Raw genomic sequence first — 20008 nt, 5'->3', positions numbered from 1 at the left:
GCCCTATCACTTGACACATCATTTGCATCCATCTCAAATTAAAAACAGAATAAACTGAGTTAAAGAAATTTAAACATACTTTTTGTAACAAATTAAAAAAATACATAAGCATATAAATAGTTCTTCTTTTTACTTCTTCTCACTGTCATTACCATACCTCACCATTAATAACTGCTTTCCATATATTTTTCCAGACTTTTTCTTAGTTTACAAAAGTATACTACATATCTTTTTAGAAAATTAATAACACTATACATATTATTTTATAATTTTTTGCTACAGTGACCAAAAAAGAATGCATGAATCAATGGCTGGACAAATTGTGTTAAAGCCCAAAATGATGTCAGTAATATAAATATCAGTGAAAAAAACACACTGCATATCTTATTTTGTAAAACCAGAGAAGAAACCCCTCTCTCTTTCACTAGCACTCACTCCCAGCCCAAAATGTGTAAAGAAATAGATTACAAGTTTTAACTGGACAAAAACTAACAGCCACGTTGTTGTTCTCCTGAAAGCTATTCAAAGGTTTTTTTTTGGGGGGGGGTAACAAATAATTCAAACCTTTGAAACAGTCATAATTAGTCCTGCAAGCTCAACCTCTATTTAAAATCACACGTTTTCCACAATTCTCACCACTCAGAAGATCCTTCAGGTGATCAAGTTCCTCTTCCGTAAGATTGACCTCCATGACTTCTAACACAGTATCCAGGTTACTTACATGAACCTTTCCTCCTTGAAAACATGAAAGGAAAGGGAGAAAGGAAGACAAATGGAATGATTCTAAAATATTTTAAAAATTCATAAATATTTTACTATCTTCAACTAACAGATATTATTGGTTCCCCCCATTCAGGTTTATTAAGATATATTAATAGTTAACATACAACATTGTACAAGTTTAAGGTGTAAAACGTAATGATTTGACATATGTATATACTGCAAAATGATTACCAAAATAAGGATAGTTAATAATTTTGAGGTGAGAACTTTTGTTAAGATTTACACTTTTATTAACTTTCAAAAATATATACAGTATTAACAATATTGTTAATAATAGTCATTGTGCTGTACATTACATCTCTAAAACTTATTCATCTTCCAACTGGAAATTTGTATCCTTTGATTACCTTCACCCACTCCCCTCCCCACCACCAAACCTCTGGCAACTACCAATTTTCTATTTCTATGAGTTCAGTTTTTTGATATCACATGTAAGTGAGATCATAAAGTGCCCATCTTTTTCTCTATGACTTATTTACTTATACCTTCTATTTATAGTGTTGCAGATGGTAAGATTTCTTTCTATTTTAATGGCTGAATAATATTCCATTGCATGTATATTTCCATCATTCTATCTTCTACCTCACTTATCCTATCTTCTGCCTCCGTTATTCTACTGTTGGTTCCCTCCAGAGTGTCTTTTATCTCCTTTATTTCATTATTCATTCTATATTGACTCCTTTTTATTTCTTCTAAGTCCTTGATAAACATTTCTTGCATCTTCTCAATCCTTGTCTCCAGGCTGTTTATCTGTAACTCCATTTTGCTTTCAAGATTTTGGATCATTTTTATTATCATTATTCTAAATTCTTTTTCAGATAGATTCCCTATCTCCTCCTCCTTTGTTTGGTTTTGTGGGCATTTCTCATTTTCCTTTACTTGCTGAGTATTTCTCTGCATTTTCATCTTGTTTAGATTGCTGTGTTAGGCGTGGCCTTTCTGTATTCTGGTAGTATGAAGTTCCTCTTTATTGTGGAGGTTCCTCACTGTGGTTGGGGTTGGACAGGTGGCTTGTCAAGGCTTCCTGGTTGGGGGAGCTTGTGTCGGTGTTCTGGTGGGTGGAGCTGGATTTCTGCTCTCTAGAGTGCAATGGAGTGTCCAGTATTAATTTTGAGATGTCTATGGATTTGGTGTGCCTCTGGGCAGCCTGTATATTGATGCTCAGGGCTATGTTCCTGCGTTGCTGGAGAATTTGCGTGGTATGTCTAGCTCTGGAACTTATTGGCTCTTGGGTGGAGCTTGGTTTCAGTGTATATGTGGAGGCTATTGGATGGTCTCTTATTAATTAATGTTTCCCCTGGCTTTCAGTCTTATTCTTGCAGTAGCTTCAAGACTTCTCCTTCCATACAGCATCAATAATAAAACTTTTAGGTTAATGGTGAAAAGATTCTCCACAGTGAGGGATACCCAGAAAGGTTCACTGAGTTACACGGAGAGATGAGGTGGGGGCGGGGGGGTTGAGGTGACCAGGAGGGGAAGAGGGGAATTCAAATGTGGAAAGAGCAATCTAGCCAGTAAGCACTTCCCTCTGTGCTTTCCACAGTTTGGAACCCTCAGAGTGGTTCACAGAGATACATAGAGAGGGGGGAGGAAGGTAATAGAGGTGAGCATGAGTAGATAGGGGGGAATCAGGAGGGGAGAGAGAGATCTGGGCAGTATTCTGTTCCCGAAGTGTTCTCCGGTACCCAGAACACCCTCAGAGATTCACAGAATTGGGTTGAGAAGAGAAGGAGGAGGGTGGGAGATAGAGGCTCCCTGGGGGAGAAGAAAGAGCATCAATAGGGGGAGAGAGTAATCAGGCCAGTGATCACACTCCTGAGTAAAAGTGGGTCCTAAAGATTGTTTTCTTAAATGTACAAAATTGATATCAAATATGTAAAACAAAGATTAAAAATCTAGAGTAGAGGTTAGACTCTTATAAAACTTACAATATAAAAAAAAAAAGGAAAAAAGGAAACAGTGTAAAAAGAAAAAAAAAACAGTAAAACAGTAAAAAAAGAAACAGTAAAAAAAGAAAACACAAAAGGTATAAGTATGCAGTTTGCTTCAAAAATAGGGTTTTTTTTTTTTTTGCAAGTTAACAGTGGGTTATGAAAATGAAACTTAAAGGTGTAATAGAGGACTTGAAGAAAAAGGAAAGGAGAAAAAAAAATTTTTTTAATTAAAAAAATGTTAAAAAAAAAAAAATAATAATAGTAAAAAATATATATCCCGGACTTTCTCTGGAGCTGTTGTGAGCAGTGTGGGGTCTGCTCAGTTTCAGATAGATCCTTGTTCCTGCTTATACTTTTCAAGATCTATAGGTCCTTTTCAATGCAGTCGGTATTAACTACCGGGATTTTAATCTGTTGGCCTGTCACTTCCAAAGCGCTTCCTTCTGTTTATTTGGCTTCTGTTTGGAGATCTCTTCAGTATCTAATTTCCGCCCTGCAACAAAGGGGTGGAGGTGGTCTCTTTAGGTTCGCTTGTTCAATCGTGCTGTGGGGAGGGAGGAACACTGCAAACCTGGCGAGTGTGTGGTGAGCTCGCAGTGTCTCGGCCGCACTGGGTTCGCCCCCGCTCACGGCGTGTGTGCTTTCCTCGTCTACCCTGCTCAGGCTTCAGGTTACTCAGCCGGGGAGCGGGCCGGGGAGTGGGCCCTGAGATGCGTGCACTTCCCAGGTCTAAGCCGCTCAGGTTCAGGCTCCCGGTTACTCCACAAAGGCGCAGATTCGGTTTCGCCCACGGCTTGTGCCGTTCCCGGTCGGAGCTGCTCAGGCGGCCAGGAGTTTGGCGAGCGCGCTCTCCCCTGTTGGGGCGGTGCGGCTTATCACCTCCCTGGTCCCCGCCTCGGTTTACGGGCGCGCCCGGCTCCGGTGTGCTTTGTGTCGGTTCTGGGGAGCTGGTCTCTGGCTGCGACCCTCCCGGCGGCTGTCGACCCTCCGGGATCTCAGGCAGTCTTTGCTTAGAAACTGGGAGCCTGTTTGCAGTTTGGTAGGGGGTGCCCTCTCTGGGGCCGAGTTTGCCCCTTTCTGGCTCTGGCGGGCCCCGCCTGCCCGCTGTGTCCGGCGGGGGATGGGGTGGTCCGCAGCCGGCTAGCTCTCCTCTGCTATCGCTCAGTCCTTTGTTCTGTGAGCGGGCTTCATTGCATGTATACACACACACTCACACACCACATTTTCATTTTATTTATTCCTTCAGCCATCATACCATATCTTGGTTATGGTAAATAACGCTGCAATAAACACAAGAAGGCAGATATCTCTTTGAGACAGTAACAGGTATTACTGTTACATGAATATACACTGATAAAAGAGAATGACATCATAACCTGGTATAACTGCTAATATTTTCAAGCAAAGAACAAAACTACAATAGATTTTTCCAGCTCTTTACAAGCAGAGTTAGAATTTAAAGAGTTTAAAGCAAGAGTTAGAACTTCTCTCCTCAAACCTTAAGCACACCTGCTCAGGAAAATGTTAGGTGGGAAAGGAGTTAAGCAACTAAAAGGAGACAGCACTAATCAGTACTCTTCACAAAGTAGAGATTTTATTTTTTCCCCCTCAATGCTTACTCTCAGATTGTTTTCTCTATTCTTGGTCACATCTGGAATAAACGGCAAAACTTTTCCCTCTCTCCCTCTTGCCTTCCTTCCTACTTCTCCTGCTCCCTCCCTCCTTCCTTTCCTTCATCTCTTCCTTTCATCTTTCTTTTATTTGTTTATATAAATTTTTTTTCAGAAAAAGTTGGAAAAATGCAATCTAACAGAAAATGTCCTCCTAAGCTAAAGATTTTTACTAGGAAAAAACACAAATGTGAGAAGCAAAACAAGAAGCAAAATAAAGTATTATAGTTTCTTGATATGAATTAAACACTTGAGGATATTTCATGGGCCTAACCATGTTTGCTTACTTTTGTTACTCCTCACATCCTTCAGCAATCTGTTTTGAAATACCTTTCCATGAGCTGTAAGAAAAGGCACAATTCGGATCTCTGGAAAATTGACATAAAAATTCACTGAAACATTATAAACTGTATGATTACAAAAAGTTACATTTTAATGATTTGCTTTAAAATTTAGTCTATTTCATAGCCACAATATTGACATTTAAGAATATAAATACCTTTCACAATGGCAAACTTATCCATTCTTTGGTATTAGAGACATTTATTAGCTTAACTCTCCTACAGTGCAACTCTACAAAATACATAAAAATATTTTTGTTTTATTCTACTGATATTCTATTCCTTTCTTTTTTATTATTTTTCATTGTTCACATTGCGAACCTAATGCTGACCTGAGGGACAGTATTAGTCACTTAGAGATGACTCAAGTTGTGTTTGAGGAGATGATGAAATTTATTCTCAAGTCAAAAGTGCCTTTCTATTAATTTATGGCATTTTGGGGCAAAACTGTACTATTAAAAGATTAGGAGCTGCTCACGCTGACCCATAAGATCAAGTTCCCTGGGAGGCATGGTACATTCTCGTGGCTTACCATCAATGGGCAGTGTTTTCATCAGTTGCTCAAGCTCCTTATCTGTAAGCTCAATCCCTGTGTCTTTTAGAACATTTTGTAGGTCACTGGAATCAATTTTTTCTCCTTTGAAAAGATGGAATAGTCATAGGTAAAATGTTAAGGACCAAGCTAATTATTTAAAATCATCTAAAACTATACGGATGCGAAGAGCTGACTCATTGGAAAAGACCCTGATGCTGGGAAAGATAGAGGGCAAGAAGAGAAGGGGATGACAGAGGATGAGATGGCTGGATGGCATCATCGACTCAATGGACATGGGTTTGGATGGACTCAGGGAGTTGGTGATGGACAGGGAGGCCTGGCGTGCTGCGGTTCATGGGGTTGCAAAGAGTCGGACACGACTGAGCAACTGAACTGAACTGAATTATGTGATAAGTTTTTCACAATGACAAGGACAGCAATTTTATCTATTTAGTGTGCCTATCTGAATTTTGAAGAAAGGATTCTGTATACTAAATAGTATTCTTAGAAAATAAACTACAGAGTGAAACATGCTAGTAAGATATAGCCTTTTAATCTATGGTTAAGTCGAAACTATCTAACGTCTGAGTGAAACAGCTACAAATATCTTAACAGTGATAAGTTAAAACTCCATACTTTTAAAAGTTAGTGATTAGGTAGTTAGTAATGCTTAAAATTCTCCAAGCCAGGCATCAGCAATATGTGAACTGTGAACTTCCAGATGTTCAAGCTGGATTTAGAAAAGGCAGAGGAACCAGAGATCAAATTGCCAACATCCGATGGATCATTGAAAAAGCAAGAGAGTATCAGAAAAACATCTATTTCCGCTTCATTGACTATGCCAAAGCCTTTGACTGTGTGGATCACAATAAACTGTGGAAAATTCTGAAAGAGATGGGAATACCAGACCACTTGACCTGCCTCTTGAGAAACCTGTATGCAGGTCAGGAAGCAACAGTTAGACCTGGACATGGAACAACACACTGGTTCCAAATAGGAAAAAGAGTATGTCAAGGCTGTATATTGTCACCCTGATTATTTAACTTATATGCAGAGTACATCATGAGAAACACTGGGCTGGAAGAAACACAAGCTGGAATCAAGATTGCTGGGAGAAATATCAATAACCTCAGATATGCAGATGACACCACCCTTATGGCAGAAAGTGAAGAAGAACTAAAGAGTCTTTTGATGAAAGTGAAAGAGGAGAGTGAAAAAGCTGGCTTAAAACTCAACATTCAGAAAACTAAGATCATGGCATCCGGTCCCATCACTTCATGGCAGATAGATGGGGTAACAGTGGAAACAGTGGCTGACTTTATTTTTCTGGGCTCCAAAATCACTGCAGATGGTGACTGTAGTCATGAAATTAAAAGACGCTTACTCCTTGGAAGGAAGGTCATGACCAACCTAGATAGCATATTAAAAAGCAGAGACATTACTTTGCCAACAAAGGTCCGTCCAGTCAAGGCTATGGTTTTTCCAGTAGTCATGTATGGATGTGAGAGTTGGACGGTGAAGAAAGCTGAGTGCCGAAGAATTGATGCTTTTGAACTGTGGTGTTGGAGAAGTCTCTTAAGAGTCCCTTGGACTGTAAGAAGATCCAACCAGTCCATCCTAAAGAGATCAGTCCTGGGTGTTCATTGGAAGGACTGATGCTGAAGCTGAAACTCCAATACTTTGGCCACCTCATGTGAAGAGTTGACTCATTGGAAAAGACCCTAATGTTGGGAAGGATTGGGGGCAGGAAGAGAAGGGGACGACAGAGGATGAGATGGCTGGATGGCATCACCGACTCGATGGACATGGGTTTGGGTAGACTCCGGGAGTTGGTGATGGACAGGGAGGCTTGGCGTGCTGCGATTCATGGGGTCTCAAAGAGTCGGTCACCACTGAGCGACTGAACTGAACTGAAGTTTCCTTAAAGGCTATACTAGAATTTATAATTCTCACCTTCTACTGGCAGATTTTTCAGCAGGTTTAACCATTCCTCTTCTGTAAGCTCCATCCCCATGTTTCTCACAACATTTTCCACATCACTGGCATTAATCTCCCCTCCTTCAAAAATACAAAATGCAATCAGATGAAAATTTTAAGGATGAACCAATTTCAAAACATTAAAAAAAATAATCTCAGCCTATTTCACATGAACGTCACTACTCAATGAAGAGCAAATTCAGAGTCTGACATACCTAAACATACAATAACAGCATCCATGTAAATAGATTCCTTAACTATAGTAAAATGATCCATGTCATATTCATAGAAATAGTAGTTACAAAAATAGACTATCAACACAAGAAAATGAGCACAAACACATAATTTTCTAGTGAACTAGGATTTTATTAGGACTAATCTAAATATTCTGTCATCAGATCAAGTAATATTTCTGATCATCTTTAAATAATACAGTCACATATCTTTATCAGAACTTTACTTTTACCATTCATTGATTTAATCTATAATTTAGGGTTTTCTCCCCAACATAAGAAAGGTGATATAATAATGTCAAGTCCAAAGACAAAGAAGTCACTACTAAGATACAGAACTGAAATTTCATTACTAAAACTTAGACAATCAAAAGTCTAACTCTAAGAAATTAACTAAATTAAATTTAAAAATTTGTCAAAGAAAAATTAAAAATCTTTAAAATATAATTTTGAGTAAAATTTATACTCTTAAATTTATACTAACTTTTCACCTGTAAGAGCTTTCACTCTATCCATCAACTTATCAAGATCAACTTTCCCATGAGTTGTAAAAGGTAAAAGTAAGAATAATAAAATGACTCAGACTCAGAATGAAACTCTTATATTGTGAAAGTCCATCCTTTCCCATTGTGCCCCATGTCAATCTTCAACTTATAAACCCTGATTTTCAGAGATTCTATATTAGAAGATGTGCCCTATTACCTAGATCAGAGGTTGGCAAACTATGATCTGTTGGCCAAATCCAGTCCACCACCCATTTTTATATAGCTCATGAGCTAAGGATTGTATTTGCACTTTTAAATGGTTGAAAACCTCCAAAGAAGAATATTATTTGTGACACATAAAAATTACATGAAACTTAAATTTTAGTTTACAAATAAAGTTTTACTGGAACAAAAATACACTCTTGTTTTACTCATTGTTTTGGCTGCTTTTGCACTTTTTTTATTGAGTAGTTATGACAGAGATCACATAGACTGCAAAGCCTAAAATATTCATTATCTGGACTTTGCTCAACCCTGCTCAACCCTGCCCTAGATCATGGCATTCACCAGAGACACTATGTTCTTTTAGTTTCTGAGATTCACTTTATGTTACAAGCTGGAGAGGAGAGGAGCCATTATTGTTATCAGAAACAGGCTTTAAATCAGCTTTTAAGCCTATGTTCCATGAGGTAAAGGTAAACACATTTGAATGGCAAGGTAGAAATTATCAGCCAAGAAATAGGAACTATAGAGAAGAACCAGAGAGAAAGTTCAGAACTGAAAAATACAATAGCTGAAATAAAATTTTAATGGATGGGATCAACAGCAGAATGAGGATTATAGAGAAAACACTGAACTTGAAGATAGTTCAATAGAAATGATCCAATCTAAGGAACACAGGAAAAAATGCAAACATCAGGGGACTGCGAGAGATATCAAGGGGTCTAACATACATGCCATTGGAGTTCCAAATGGAAAAAAAGAGATTGAGACAGGAGAAAAAAAAAGATTTGAAGAAATAATGGTTGAAAATGTCCCAAATTTGGTTAAAGGTATAACAAACTTACAGAAAACTTGTATACTGTTGGTAGGACTATAAATTGGCACAGTCACTGTGGAGGTTTCTCAAAAAATTAAAACTAAATCTACTGTATGACCCTACAACTCCATTCCTGGGTATACGTCAGAAAAAAACAAAAACACTCATTTGAAGAGACAAATGCACCACAATATCCATAGCAGTATTATTAACAATAGCCAAGATATGGAAGCAACAACCTAAGTGTCCATCAACAGATGAATGGAAAAAGAAGATATTGTGTATACACACACACACACACACACACACACACACACACGATGGAATACTACTCAGCCATAAAGAAGTATGAAATTTTGCCATTGGCATCAACATGGATGGACCTGAAGAACATTATGCTTAGTGAAATAAGTCAAATAAAGATATCTGAAACACTCTATAATATCACATACATGCAGAATCTAAAATATAAAACAAATGAATGTATATAGCAGAATAGAAATAGATTCACAGCTGTATAGTCAACTAGTGGGTACTAAAGGGTGAGGGAAGGAGGTCAGAACAAATTAGGAATGTGGGATCAAGAGACACAAATTACTATTTATAAAATAGGTAAGTCACTCCCTCACTCGGTCATGTCTGAATCTTTGAAATTTTTGAACATATATAATATAAAGATAATGGCTATAAGTATATAATGGCCATGCTATACAGTTTATATGCTTGCTGCTTATAGTGGCACTAGCGATAAAGAATACTGGAGTGGGTTGCCATTTCCTACTCCAGGGGATCTTCTCAACCAAGGGATAATACCCACATCTCTTGCGTCTCCTGCACTGGCAGGTGGATTCTTAATCACTTGTTGTTCAATCACTAAGTCGTGTTCGACTTTGTGACCCCATGGACTGCAGCATGCCAGGCTTCCCTGTCCTTCACTATCTCCCGGAGTTTGGTCAACTCATGTCCATTGAGTTGGTGATGCTAAGAGATGCGGGTTTGATCCCTGGGTTGGAAAGATCCCCTGGAGTAGAAAATGGCAACCCACTCCAGTATTCCTGCCTGGAGAATCACATAGACAGAGGACCGTGGTGGGCTACAGTCCATGGGGTCACAAAGAGTCGGACACGACTGAGCATTTGAGCACATACATGCTTAAAAATATTAGTGGATTGACTAATTGACACTTGTGGAAATTCCCAGGTTTTCTTGAGGAACTTCAAAATATCTTATATGTTTACCATCAGTGGGCACGTTATGTTTGAGAACCTTGATTTGTTCTTCTGTGAAGTCATATCTCATAGGTTTCAAATCTGAATCAAGTTTATTCACATTAATAATCCCTCCTTGGAAAAACAAAACTACATGAGCAAAATCTGATATATCCAAAGCTCTTCATTTCTGTATATTAGAGTTATCATTTTCAGTAGGAATATCAAGGATACATAGTAAATGGGTCAATAATGGAGTTCCATAACAGAATCTCTTTCCTTAGTAGGATCATGGTGATAGGTTTATGAACCATAAACTTCAAAAGGGCTTGAGTTACTATTTAACAACTCATAGCAACAGAAAAAATAATTTCATCTTCTCACTAATAAGTGGACTCATTTTTGCTTACTTTATTAGAGCTGCTGTTTCAACTCATAACTAAAATACTCATGCATTTTCCCTTTGACTTCACTGTTCTGATACAGACTTTGTTATTTTCTTTTCTGTCATATAGGGGAAATTATTTAAAAATTCAACATTGAGATACTTTGCTTACAGATTTGATTAAATCCTTGCTCCCCTTCTTCCTTCTAAGTCTATAGGTGCAGCCACAAGCCCCAAGGTAACTCATGTTAACAAACCTGAATATATTTTTATATTGTCTATATCTATTACATGAGCATGAAATAATTCATGCTAAATACTTTTTGAAAGTATTTTCCTATATTTTCTTTTTTTTTAAAAAATAAATTTATTTATTTTAGTTGGGGGCCAATTACTTTACAATATTGTAGTAGTCTTCACCATACATTGACATGAATCAGCCATGGGTATTTTCATATTAGAAAGTTTATAGACATTCTCACAACATAAGACATACATACTTCCACAAGACCATATTTATATTTTAAATGCTTACCATCAACTGGCAGATTTTTCACCGGCTCTACAAGTTCCTTATCTGTGACAGTTACTCCCATTTTCCTCAGAACATTTCCCACATCACTGACATCAATCTCTCCTCCTTAAGTGTAATCAAAATGGTCACAGATTAGTGTAGAGAAAGATCTACTACCTCCCAAAACATGGCAATGCCTATTCAGCTTCAGCTACAATAGTTGTATGATCACACATACACAAATATGCTAAAGATTCACTACTATCATTAATTGTGATAGAAATAGAATTTCTTCCTTACTCTTAGAAAATAATAAGACATACTAACGCAGTTTACATAATGTAAATTAGGATACTGTAGGCATAATTTATTTTTGTCCAGATACTATTTCTCCCCTAGTCTTTTAATGATATGAGAATTTTTATCTTTATACAAACATCTGCTATATCATTTGCTCTGCTAATTTAAGCTTTGGCTTTCAAAATGAAGAACAGTGACTATTACTGAAAAATAGCCCAGAAATAAAGAATTTGCTACCAGAACTTTGCACTGAAAAATTAGGCTAAAATGCAGAAACTCTAAAGTTCAATGTTAGGCAATTAAATACAAATATTCATCAATATAGAAGAAAAGTAGATAGAATAAAAAAGGCAATAGAGGGATAATGGGACTACACAAAAATATACTTTAATATAAAGAAGTAAGACTTTAGATTTATAGTAACTTCTAATTAACCTGTAATAGATTTTGACACTTCCATCAATTCATTGAGATCAGTCTTCCCGTTAGCTGTTAAGAAAAATCAGAATATGGCACTATTATAAGAAGGGTAAAGGAACTAAGAAATGGATTTTACCCACAATTTAATCTCAACCAACCAAAAATTTATATGTAATGGATTAAAAAGAATTCATTTTATGGTAGATAGAGGGTTGGCTCCAAAAAACTTCCTCTAAGTCTTATTCTTCCAGGAATACTAGAATGGCTAATAATGTTGGTTTGGTCTCTATTTTGGTGCAAACACAAAGTTCTTCACAAGATTTATGTTGCAGAAGAGACACCTTTTCTTATGTTCTATCTTTACTAATATTAATAGTTTTCTTCAGTTATTACAACTACTGACTTGGAATGGCTAGTGAAATGTATTCTCAATCTTTTATTACCAACATATATATAAAGTTTAAGTAAATATTTTTACCTTGCTACCTTTCTATTTCTAATTTCTTGGGGAAAAGAAATTATTAGCTAAAGAATTATAGAAATATGGTACTGTTTCACTATCAGGAAGGGCTAATTAACTCCCTAATGCTTCCTCCATTTTACTAGTCCAAGTGCAAAATGAAAGTGTGGGAATCTTCATTCAAAAAGCCTGAAAAAAGCTTTCTCCTTTCTTCTGAAGTATTTCACTCTTGAAATATTATGGTGTTTTTGTTTGTTTCCTAAATCTACTATACTCTGTTGGGGCATGGAATTTCTCAAGGCGAGTGCAGAACCTCACAGGCACCCTGTGCGGAGTCCCACTACTCAGCGTGCGTGAGGTTCATTAGCAGCAAGATTCCCTCTTCCTGCTGCTGTCACACCTCCACACTTGGAAGCTGAATCACTGGCCACCTGAACTCATGGCAAACTGGTGACTCCCAAGAGTAATGCATCCTTTATGTGACAAAAGGTAGGTACCTGGTACCTGGAAGGGGATGGCTGTCAGCCTAGAGAGGGATGGCTGCTCTGGCCAGGTCTTGGCAAAAAATGCCTTCAGGTGCAGGTGCCTTATGCCAGCCCTCCCTGCACTTGTGTCCAGGACCCTGCTGAGGATGAAGGAAGGCAGAGGTTGCTGGGCAGGGGAGATGAAAGGGAACTCTGGGGTACCTGGGGTATGGAGTGGTTGTACATGCCTGAGCTGAGGTGCCAAGTCCCAGTCACGCTCTAGTTTCCCATTGGCTTTGATCAGGAAATGCAGATGCAAAAATGAAATGATGAAGATTCTCACGAGGGCAAATACAGAGAATTAAACTCTAAGCACCACACTCTTCTGACTTTGAGACTCATTCCAACTAACTACACTGGTTGCACACTGTCAATCCCCAAACAAAATAAAAGTAAGGGCCACAATGCAGCAAATCTATAATCAAAAGACAAGAGGGGAGCTGATTTCATAAACCATAACCCCTGTTCCTTAGGGAGCCAGGCTGGGACCTGGGAACCTTTACTGCCTTGCCTCTACCTGAACAATCATCTCCTTGAGCAACAAAATACAAAGACACTATAAGGGACTAAAAATAGATGCATGCACAGTGTAGTTGGGGCAAATTATGGACAACAAGATACAAAAAGACCAAAAATCCAACTTCCACTTCTGAGGATCCAAGAGGAAAAACAAAAGTACTATGTATGCCCCCTGTACTCAACATCAGAGGGGTGAGCAAACCACCTAAGCCATCCCTCTTTTTCACATTAAAAAAAAATAATTAACTGGCCTTTGGGAAAGAATATATTATAGAAAATAGCTTTATTCATGCAATAAGATTATATTTTAAAAACCTTGGCAGAAACCAACACAATATTGTAAAGTAGTTATTCTTCAATTAAAAAGAAACATGGATGATTCATGTCAATGTATGGCAAAAACCACTACAATATTGTAATTAGCCTCCAATTAAAATAAATAAATTAATTTTAAAAAGATACTATATCAAAAAAAGAAATAAATCAAAATGTTTTAAAAAATCACTCCAAAATCCTTTGTATAATAACTTGTTGTTGGGCAAATTCCCAGAAAAACTGTCTCATGTTTTCCACATTATCTGCTGTATAAATTAGATTTCAAATGATTCTTTGGGGTTGGTATTAGAAATATTCAAGATAGAATGAACACGGGCACTTATATTAAAGTACTATGCAATGAAGTAAGAAACCTAAATATAGGAATATAGACATGATTGAAAACCTAGTGGTATAGATGTGTGTTGATATTTAGCAGACTTTTCTGCTAATTGTGTAGACTTCACACTATCCAACAATCTGTTCTGATATACCTTTCCAGCAGCTATTTACAAAAAGGCACAATTTATAACTGAAGGAAAAGAATGCAGTCACACTACATTGTGTGGCCATGTCTGGCAGTATTGGATAACTGGTAATTCCAGTAAGAGAGCTTTCCATTCTTTCCCTGAGAAATCTGTCCTATCTTTGCATTAGATAAAAATTATTTTAGGAAAAAGAAAAGCGTCTTGGTGACAAAGTGTATACAGTGTTTGGCAACAGCAAAAACTGCTAGGGAGACTCTACTATGCAGAAAACAAACACAACTCTTTTGTATCCCTTTTTCTTCTCATTACTCTTCCTTTTACTAGTCTCTCACTTTCCTTGGCGGAGAAGGCAATGGCACCCCACTCCAGTACTCTTGTCTGGAAAATCCCATGGATGGAGGAGCCTGGTAGGCTATAGTCCATGGGGTCGCTGAGAGTGGGACATGACTGAGCGACTTCACTTTCACTTTTCCCTTTCATGCACTGGAGAAGGAAATGGCAACCCACTCCAGTATTCTTGCCTGGAGAATCCCAGGGATGGCGGAGCTTGGTGGGCTGCCGTCTATGAGGTCGCACAGAGTCGGACACGACTGAAGTGACTTAGCAGCAGCAGCAGCACTTTCCTTGGTTTCCTTCCATTTTCCTTCTTATCATCTAGGCCTTTTGGCAGCCAGGATGGTTAACACTATTACAATTGTATCAGTTCTGAAGGCAGAGTTTATGGTTGAAGAGCTTGGTGACTCTCAGATTAAATAATTGAATTTACCTTTCCTAATCATTTTCATCACTTTTTAGGAGAAATACAAAGGCAACATTTTAGAACTGCTTACATTAACCCTCAAGACCCAGCTCCCTGGAAAGGCTATAATGATATTTATATGGCTCACCATCTGTTCGCTGCAGCTTCACAAGTTCACTTTCAGTGAACTTGTTCCCCATGTTTCCCAGAACTTTTAGCAGATCATTGGCATCAATTTTTTTCCCTTTCAAAAGATAGGACCATTGGTGCTTGAGAGATTGGGGCATCATCTAAGTATTCCAAATAATGAAAAAACTGCCACCTGTGTTGTATTATCTTCAACTTAAAGTAGTAAATAGGTATAATGAAACACATACAACTACACAGAGTTACAGGGAAACCACAAACAGAAGACATTCCCTTAAGGTCATAGAAGAAATACGCTCTTAGTGATATGGATGTGTGCATTGCGTAGCAGAGTAGGCTTCCCAGTTGGCGCTAGTGGTAAAGAACCCACATGCCAATGCAGGAGATGGAAGAGATGTAGGTTTGATCCCTGGGTTGGGAAGATCTCCTGGAGGAGGAAATGGCAACCCACTCCAGCATTCTTGCCTGGAGAATCCCACGGACAGAGGAGCCTGGCGGGCATGGGACTGTAAAGAGTTGGACACGACTGAAGCAACTTAGCACACATGCATGCAGCAGAGTAGTAAGTTTTCTTTTAAGATTATCCAGAAAATTAGAAAAATGGAAATTTATAATTTTGGCATAACAAATTAGCATCAGGAGGGAGATTATAAATTATGTGATTATTCTCTTCACAACGGGCACTGATATTTTGATTCCTTCCTTATTAAAGCTTTAGGTTGCTATTTGCTATGCCTATCAAAGTAATGAGGTATTTAGGTTTGTTGAAGTAAATAATATTATTGATTTATTAAAAGTATTTTCTCCAAATTACTTACCAAACACAGAATTTTAATTATATTATTAAATCTAGATAAGAGGTAAGATCAAATAAGACTGTAAGAGGAAATGCTTGACAAAAAAGTAAGTGAGACAAAATATGCCAATTTGGGTAAATTGAGAAAACATTTAAAAATTTAATATAGTTTTATAGTAACTTGCTACTCACCAGTAAAAGCTTTTAATGAATCCATTAACTTTTTCATTTCAATCTTCTGATTAACTATTAAGGAGACATGTAAGTCAAACACAGACATAACATTGACATTAATTAAAATTCAAAGTAAAAAAGAAATAAGATGTATACACACCACAATTTTATCTTATATTTATCCCTATCATAAGGCACAAGTTCTGGAAAATGATTACTAGTGCTTTGATTCATTACGCAATAGGAAATTAAATCTCCAACAGTCAAGGGTGAAATACAGAATTGTCATTTTTTTCCATGTGGTTTGGTTCATGGCGTCTATGCCTTAGAAAATTCTCTACTGTTTTCAACAAGCACAAGGAACAAGATTTACAATTTGTAGGTAGTACATATTAAAGTTCAATTTCAATTTTAGAAATTATATCCTACGTGATAAGTTTACACTAAGGAGTTCTGGACTTTGCCAGATACAGTTTCTCTTACTCCTTTGTTTTCCATAAATGATTAATAATCATTCCAGTGATTAGCATATTATATAAAGCAGAAGCTCAGTATCTGTATTTGTAAAAAAAAAATTTTAAATATACATTAAAATGAAAGTATGTTACAGAGGTAGAATTAACTCATAAATTGAGGATATATTTCTTTATTAGGTAAAAAAATGAAAAAAATTCTCTTGAGTAAATATTTAATTTTGCATAACTGGGGATGACAAACATTTAAATACAAATTTCATGTTACTGATAAACTCAATAATAATATCAGAGATAATAACATAATTTAAAAATATTCCCAATAATTTAACAGCTTTTACTGATCACCTATGAATAATAGAAAGTGGTCAGAAGGAAGTATGAATTGTCCACAGTGATTCTAAATCTAGGCTGAGAGGAATTTTTGTCTCCTCTATTTAAAATCTCAAGTAGGACATTATTAATTTTTTACCAGATTTATTGAACAAGTGTGAATATTTTTCACATATTATGGTCAATTTAAAAATGTACAGCTGCATGTTTCTTAGTATATACACAGAGACCTGAGCAATCATCACCACAATCTAACATTAAAACATTTTTGTCACCCTAAACCTATTATCCATTAAGCCTAGTCCATCCCTCTCTACCATCCCTAGTACTAGGAAATATTGTCTATTCTCTGTCTCTATAGGTTTGCCAAACATAGACATCTCAGATAGATGAATCATACAATATGTGATCTCTTATGATTGACTTCTTATACTTAGCGTAATATTTTCATTGATCCAAGGCACTTCAGCCTTAATTCAGTTTTAACTGTATTTAAGAGTTTATTTCTAGATCATAAAGGGGGTAAGCCTAAGAATACAGTCCTTGGATCATGGAGTCTGGTGTAGGAATGTGCAAACAGGGAAATAGGGAAGCATTTCATACATAATGACCAGAATGTCCGATGGTCCATGACTCTGAGAAAGGGAGTGAGCATACCATACAGCTATGGAATGTGTTCCACATGCCAATACTCTCTCACCTCTGACCTACTCTTTTCTATATTTTTGCATTAACCTATTTCCAGACCGTTTTTCATGCAACTTTGCCCTCAATTGCTTTTCTCTTGCCTCACTTTTTATAGTCCTAATAACAGTTCTGTCTTCTTTTTCATGATTCCTTTAGATCCAAAATTAAAGGAGTTGTTGGCTTATGTTAATAAAATGATGAGAAAGAATATTTTCTTATTTTCTTTATTTAGTTCATTTCTAAGCTTTTATAAATGTCTTCTTAATGGCAAGTAAATTCTTTTCCAGAAGTGATTTTATAGATACTCACATCTCAGGTTATCTTCAACAGTGCAAAAAATGTAAGCACTCACCATCAACGGGCAGATTCATTAGTAAGTCTTTACTTTCTGTTCCTGTAAGTTTCATTCCCATGTTTTGCAAAACAGTGTCCAGTTTACTGACATCAATGACCCCTCCTTAGGAAAAAGAGAGGAAAATAAGCAAAATGTAATAAACTTTGAGTGTGACAAAAAGCAATGAATTACTGTATATTATAGATATTGACGCACAATGAAGTACATTTAGTTGTACAAAAAGTGTCAGTAATGAAGAGGAATTAAAATTTTTTCCCTTGGACCTTTTTTGGGGAATAGTCTATATAATTAGCTTTTAAAGATTATGGCATAACTTCTAGACCGTTTACAGAATTAGAGAAAATATGTCACATACTTCTGCCAATAGGAAGATGTTGTTCTTGTTTCCTGAACTAAAAGATGTGACATTATGATTTATGATATAAGAAATATATGTTTGGTCTTTACCTCTGTACCAACCAGCTCCTAAAACCCTTGTAATTTCCTCAGTGATAAAAGTGATGGGAACATCCTTTGTTATAATATTTGGTCTTTTGTCCTCAGTTCCTAAAATAGCTTCAGATCACTAAAGGTGAAAAGAATGTCTTTCAGTATTCTTAAAAAGGCCCTTTCAACCACACCTGAGTTTATGGTATGCTAATGAGGTGCTTTGGGAAAGCCCCTAGATGATAACCACAATATGGGGGGCTAGTTGCCAGAAGAACAAACCATGTGATTGGAACTTTCAGTCCTATTCTTGAATCTCTGGGAAGAAATGGGGCACTGGAGGTTGAGTTAATCACCAATGGCCAAGGACTTCATCCATAATGCCTACACAATGAAGCCTACATAAAAATCTAGCTGAGAGAGTTTGGAGAGCTTCCAAGTTGGTACACACATGGAAGTACCCGGAGGGCAGAGAGGGCACAGATGCTCTGTGCCCCATTCCACATACCTTGCCCTGTGTGTTGCTTTCATCTAGCAATGTACAGATATATAAGCTGGGTTTAGAAAAGGCAGAGGAACCAGAGATCAAATGCTGTTTTAACACCATGTAAAACTATTCTAGAAAATCTCATATACAGATGTAAAAACTCTCCCCTATGGTACAGCAGTATTTACAATACTCACCACTAAGTGGCAGGTGTTCTTTTACATCTTCATGTTCCTCTTCTGTGAGCTTGATTCCCGGGTGTTCAAGGATGGTGTCTAAGTTATTGGCCTTAAACTTTCCTCCTTAGGAAACATATAGGAGTGGTACACGAAAAAAATGAGTTTAAAATATTAAAAATATTTTGCACGAGAATTATTATCTGACTATGTTTGCTTTACCATTATTATAAATGGTTTTGAAAACAAGAAATGTACTTATGTGATTATTATCTAAAAGCACCAAGTAATCAATAGAAAAAAATCATAATTAACATCTCTTCTTTTAAACTTTAACTTAGGTAGAAGCCTGTACTATAAATAGCCCATGAAAGGATACACTATAGGATTTATTACAACATACATCATAAGGAATAGAATGGGCTTTGATGCCAGGGATCTAATTAATTAACTAGCTAATTAATTAATATATTATAATAAAGTAAAAATTATGAGGTAACTTTAAAAGTATAAGTAGACTCTCACTGTAATTTTTTTGAGGTGAAATTCACATAACATAAAATTAACCATTTTGAAGTGAACAATTCAGTTTGGGCAAACTCTGGGAGTTGGTGATGGACTGGGAGGCCTGGCATGCTGCGGTCCATGGGGTTGCAAAGAGTCGGACATGACTGAGCAACTGAACTGAACTGAATGGTTGTACAATAATATCAATGGACTTAATACCACTGAACTGTATACTTTAAAATGATTAAGACAGTAAATTTTATGTTATTGTATTTTATCACAATAAAAAAATTGAAAAAAAAGGCAAAAAACAAGAATGAATTAACTGATACATACTACAATACAGATAAACCTGTACATACTAAGTGAAATAAGCTAGTCACAAAACCCACATATTATACCACTTATTTGAAGTGGTAAGGCAAATCTACAGAGACAGAAAATAGATTAGCAAATATATAGAGCTTGTAGGGTGATAGCTAAAGGGCACAAGATTTCTTTTTGGGGTGATCTGGGTATTCACAAAGTCCTTTGATAACTCTACTAACTATAATGTAATTGTAGTTAGTCACAATAAA

At 36.8% G+C, this 20008-nt stretch overlaps 1 protein-coding gene across 11 annotated transcripts in view; it reads right to left on the bottom strand.

Annotated features, from left to right (window-relative positions):
- EFCAB3 (EF-hand calcium binding domain 3) overlaps positions 1–20008 on the bottom strand; it is a 349923-nt gene that overhangs the window by 176748 nt on the left and 153167 nt on the right. For 6 of the 11 annotated variants that reach the window (XM_081576515.1, XM_081576519.1, XM_081576518.1 and 3 more), the window contains 9 exons: positions 18945–19049; positions 17832–17936; positions 16005–16058; positions 11840–11893; positions 11126–11230; positions 7217–7321; positions 5261–5365; positions 4675–4728; positions 637–735 (listed from right to left, as the gene is read on the bottom strand). In XM_081576515.1, coding sequence (XP_081432641.1) covers positions 637–735; positions 4675–4728; positions 5261–5365; positions 7217–7321; positions 11126–11230; positions 11840–11893; positions 16005–16058; positions 17832–17936; positions 18945–19049 — 786 coding nt within the window. Of the gene's footprint in view, positions 1–636; positions 736–4674; positions 4756–5260; positions 5366–7216; positions 7322–11125; positions 11231–11839; positions 11894–16004; positions 16059–17831; positions 17937–18944; positions 19050–20008 lie in introns of all 11 variants that reach the window. The other 5 variants (XM_081576514.1, XM_081576517.1, XM_081576510.1 and 2 more) reach the window with 1 other exon arrangement.

This window comes from Giraffa tippelskirchi, chromosome 3, assembly GCF_054371585.1.
Source record: "Giraffa tippelskirchi isolate mGirTip1 chromosome 3, T2T-mGirTip1v1.2.pri, whole genome shotgun sequence".
In the NCBI taxonomy this organism is placed as follows: Eukaryota; Metazoa; Chordata; class Mammalia; order Artiodactyla; family Giraffidae; genus Giraffa; species Giraffa tippelskirchi.
Note: the sequence above shows the minus strand (reverse complement) of the source record. Positions and strands in the feature narration are given on the sequence as shown.